This window comes from Malurus melanocephalus, unplaced genomic scaffold, assembly GCF_030028575.1.
Source record: "Malurus melanocephalus ecotype Western Australia unplaced genomic scaffold, MMel_1.1 scaffold_6, whole genome shotgun sequence".
NCBI classification, from domain to species: Eukaryota; Metazoa; Chordata; class Aves; order Passeriformes; family Maluridae; genus Malurus; species Malurus melanocephalus.
In genome coordinates, this window is record NW_026623238.1 from 997,592 (window position 1) to 1,001,846 (window position 4,255).

General features: G+C 49.4%; 1 protein-coding gene across 1 annotated transcript; it reads right to left on the reverse strand.

The window, feature by feature from the left end:
- Positions 1 to 1,465: 1,465 nt before the first annotated feature.
- Positions 1,466 to 3,688, reverse strand: ID2 (inhibitor of DNA binding 2). The gene is made up of 3 exons (XM_057371606.1): positions 3,248 to 3,688; positions 2,948 to 3,012; positions 1,466 to 2,269 (listed from the first exon to the last, which is right to left on the reverse strand). The coding sequence occupies exons 1-2, from the start codon at positions 3,593 to 3,595 to the stop codon at positions 2,956 to 2,958; spliced, it is 405 nt and encodes a 134-aa protein (XP_057227589.1). The 5' UTR covers positions 3,596 to 3,688; the 3' UTR covers positions 1,466 to 2,269; positions 2,948 to 2,955.
- Between the last annotated feature and the right edge of the window lie 567 nt (positions 3,689 to 4,255).

Sequence of the window (4,255 nt, forward strand, 5' to 3'; positions counted from 1 at the left end):
TAAGAGTTGGGTAAAATATACAGGAAAAAATATTTTAGGGACCGAAGCGTGCTGATTTGCGGCAATGAAATATTTCACTAGTGGGCTGTCAGGGTTAAACGCTGATTGCACGGGGCTGGAACAAGCGCCGCGCTCCGGGCGCTCAGACAGTAGCGAGGTTTGGCCACAGGAGGCACAGCCGGTGTGCGCTGCACGGAGATTTCCCTAATCCCTGCGGGGCTGGGCACGGCCAGATGCAGATCAGCTCCGGGCCGTGTCCTTCTCTCCCCACCCCCCCCGCTCCATCCCAGCTTTTGCTAACTCTTCTTGTCTTCTGATTGCATTGATCCTCTGAGAGGGCGCGCTTCTGCTTGGGCAGGGCAGCGTCAGTATTAAGAGATCAGAGCTGGCTTTCTCCCAGCCTACGTGAATGGATTTGGTGTCAAGGGCAAGGAAAGGCAGCTGCTGCTGGCCCAGAGCACCACCCACCCACCTGTTCGCTGGGGAAAGTGTTACTGGCCCCAGGTGAGGCTCCTGCCYTTCACACTAAGAGTCCCCAGAGCACAGAAACCCTAAACACGCTCCCTCAGGCCCAAAGCGGAGCGCCTGCCAGAGAGCTGCACTTACCCCAAGCACCAGGCAAGTTTCTTTCCTTCAGATTACAAACCMCTCTGAAATTCCGAAGTGGGACCCACAATATAACTTCCCATTTCGGGGATGTCGATGTGTGTGCTTAAATTAGAATGTCATCTGATAARGCACAGTTCCCACATTCACTGTCTTATGACAACTAAACATATTTAATGAACAGTGGTTCCACAGGGTACAGTGAGTGTCCCTGGAACAATAAGGGATATTGCTTYGCTTCGGAGGGCAAAAGAGAAAGAAATAAACCGTTTCTGGCTTTCAGGAATTTAGACTACTATTTCAAACTTAATTTAATTCTTATGGAGAGAGTCCCTGTAGGAGCAGCCAAAGTTTAATCAGTAACACAACAGCGATTTAGCTCAATTCTCAGTATCTTAGTCATATGGAGAAGCTGCTGCAACTGATTAGAAASCCCATTTCATTGAAATATTGCATGGAAGCATGAAAATTCCAGTGAGGAAAGGCAACAGTCACTTCATCATTCTAGATCCCATGTTAACGCATCACCAACTCTCCCATTCAAAGCCTTTTTAGAGAAATTTAATAGTTGGGAGACTAATAACCACCCACAACCCTTAATTCTGAGTGATTATTCTAAGCACAAATTAACAGATCTGGGCCATTACTACCCCAACTGAATCATTCAGAGGGGTGGGAGGGAAGAAAAAAGGCAATACTCCATAGGAATGCCTCAGGATTAACTGCTTTTGTACATTTCCAAGCACTTTTGTCAATAGCATCCCCTGTGTAATAAATTCCTTTTCTAGTTCCATTCACGCTTAGCAGTTCACTTAGATGTTTGCAATATACGCTCAAATAAGATTTTCCAAGTTACAAGAATTATTCACTTCATGTAATTTTATTCTTTATAATCTCTACATATTTGAATTTTTACTTGRTAAATTCATAACAGAATGTATAAGTATTAAAAAAACAAACAACAAAACCACAACACAAATCAAAGCCAGCAAACAGTTGGTCCCCAAAGAATAAAGCAAGCAATCAGTTCAATAAACACACTTGATTTATTTTGTATAAAAAGGGTTAAGTTTACAACTAAACTTTTATAAAAAGTTTAGCATGATTAAGTACATCATTACACTTTTTGCAGAAATGTATATTTCTGCCACTATACAAGAAAACTCTAATGAAAGAGTTCACAAGGTTTCACTCATATATATATATTTATATATAAATATATACACAGTATTCAGTCCTAGGTTTGTGTCAAAAAGGYAATTTCTGACCATAGACTTTCCTAAAAAACTGAACACTGGATCCTTCTGGTACTCACGCTCCACCTTTGGAAAAAAAGGCAAAGTCTGCTTTAAAATGGGCAACTCCTTGTGAGATTTTTGTTTCGCTCCCCACGCTGGGAATAGTATATAAAGGAAGCCTTCCAACTAGGGAAAGGGTATTTAAGAGTCTCTTCATAAATAACTAGGTTGAGTCCAAGTTGAAAAATGGGGTGGGGATAAAGATCAATCTTGATTTTTTCTTCTTTATTAATTTTAAAAGGTCCTTTTACTTGAACGTGGATTTCCCCCTCCAGATACAGCTGAAAAATAAATTCAGCACCTAAAAAAAAAAATCCTGTAGACRTTTTCTTGTGCAAAAAAAAAAAATCTCATCAGTGGAACACCTGCAAGAGATTGAAAAGAGGCATATTTAGGAGAATGCTAACAGGGCARAGATCCGGACAGACTGGCGCCAGAGAGGAAGCCACAGTTTGAACATTTAACCAAACACTCAGAGATTGGGCAAACCCTGGCGTCCAGATGCAACACATACACGCTCACACACTCGCTTTCAAGAGCACAAATTGAACATTAAAATAACATACACTCCAGGGAAAGGCTAGAAAGAGGATTCTCAAGTCCAATCTTTATTTAGATCTCTGTAAACGCAATGTTCAGAGGCGCCAGTCTGCCTCTTAGGGCAATTATTTGATTAAAAGCAGTCATTTATTTAACTGATAGCGCAGACAATCCCACATCACAGAATTMAAGGAATTGTGCCAAGATTCCCAACTTAATCAGTCACTTTGGCCCAGGAAGTTAAGACTCCGAGAACAGATAAGAATTTGCATTAAGCACCGAGCAGGATCAGAGCAGCCTGTGCTGCTGGGTGAACCTTAGCGACACACACATAGACATTCAGGACCTCAAGACTCCAGTTATTAGTCTCACTTTTACTGATTACAAAGGCATCTCCTAATCAACTTTTATGACCTATTTTTAGCACTTGCCATCACGCCTCCCATTTCCCCGGAGAGGCAGTTTTTACCCGAAGTTTAGGAAATAGGGCGCACTGCACTCACCGTTTGATTCAGCCACAAAGTGCTTTGGTGTCGCTTGACATAAGCTCTGAGGGGAACTCGGACGCCTGCGAGAGAACGAGAGCAGGGTAAGGGCGAGGTGGCCGAGGGCTCAGGGAGGCGGGAGCGGATTGTCCCGGCTCCCGCAGCGCTTCCCCCGAGCCGCGTCCGGCTCCAGCCCCGCCGCAAGGGAGCGCGCACCCGGCAAGCACCGCCACCCCGCACCCGCGCTGGGGACAGCGCTAACCCAGCCCAGCCCCTCCATCCCGGGCAGCGGCAGCCGGAGCGCGGGCAGGCACTTACCTGTAGCGAGAGGATGCTGATGTCTGTGTTGAGGGTGGTCAGAGGAGTTCTGGAGGAAGGGTTCTGCCCGGGTCTCTGGTGGTGCAGGCTGACGATGCTGGGGTGCGAATCCAAGGCGATCTGCAGGTCCAGGATGTAGTCGATGACGTGCTGCAAGATTTCCATCTTGCTCACTTTCTTGTTCTGCGGGATGCTGGGCACCAGCTCCTTCAGCTTGGAATAGCAGTCGTTCATGTTGTACAGCAGGCTCATGGGGTCATCCACGGGGGTCTTGCTCCGCGAGATGCCCAGGTTGTGCTCCGAGAGGCCGGTTTTCCTAACGGACCGCACGGGGCTGAAGGCTTTCATGCTGGCAGGCGGGCGGAGAGCGCGATTCCAGCGGCTGGACGGGCGGGTTGGAGCCTGCRGAGCGCTGCCGTACCGCTCTGGCGCTGCCGGAGCTCGCACTGAGGGCCGGAGCTGCGCGGCCCCTTTTATACGGCGACAGCCGGCGGGCCCGGCCCGCGCTCGCTGCCATTGGCTAACGCCGGCACGTCCATCAGCACCGGGCGCCCTCACTGGTGGGGCCTTCCGCCCGGACAGCCAATGGCGGCGGGGGGCGTGGCCASGCGCACAGCTGAGGGAGTAAATAGTGCCCGGGGTTGAGCGGGCCCGCGCGGGGTTTGGGGCGGCAGCGGCGCGCTCCCGTTCACACCTTCACCCTCAGACCCGCCCCCGCCATCCTTCTGTCCCTCTGTTCCATCCCTGCCCACTCTCTGCCTTCCGCCCTACCCCGATCTCTGCACCGGTGTGCGAGGCTGGCAGCGCCGCGCTTGGAATGCCCAGGTCCCGCTGCGGCGAGGGGTGGCGGGGGCTGAGCCTTCCCCAGGTCACCGTGAATAGGAACATCCCAGCGGCGTTTGCATGTCCCCATTTAGCACACGGCAGCGAAAATAAATGGCCGGGTTTGCAGCCAGCGCTGTAGGCTGCGGGTGTAAGCAGGAATGAAGCAAATCGAGATTAAAGATA

What these genes read in the sequence shown, in the direction of transcription:
- ID2 (XM_057371606.1), bottom strand. Translation starts at nt 3,595, where the DNA reads ATGAAAGCCTTCAGCCCCGTGCGGTCCGTTAGGAAAACCGGCCTCTCG. An exon ending in TCAGCATCCTCTCGCTACAG is followed by an intron (nt 3,013 to 3,247) that starts GTAAGTGCCTGC and finishes GTTCTCTCGCAG; the next exon opens with GCGTCCGAGTTCCCCTCAGA.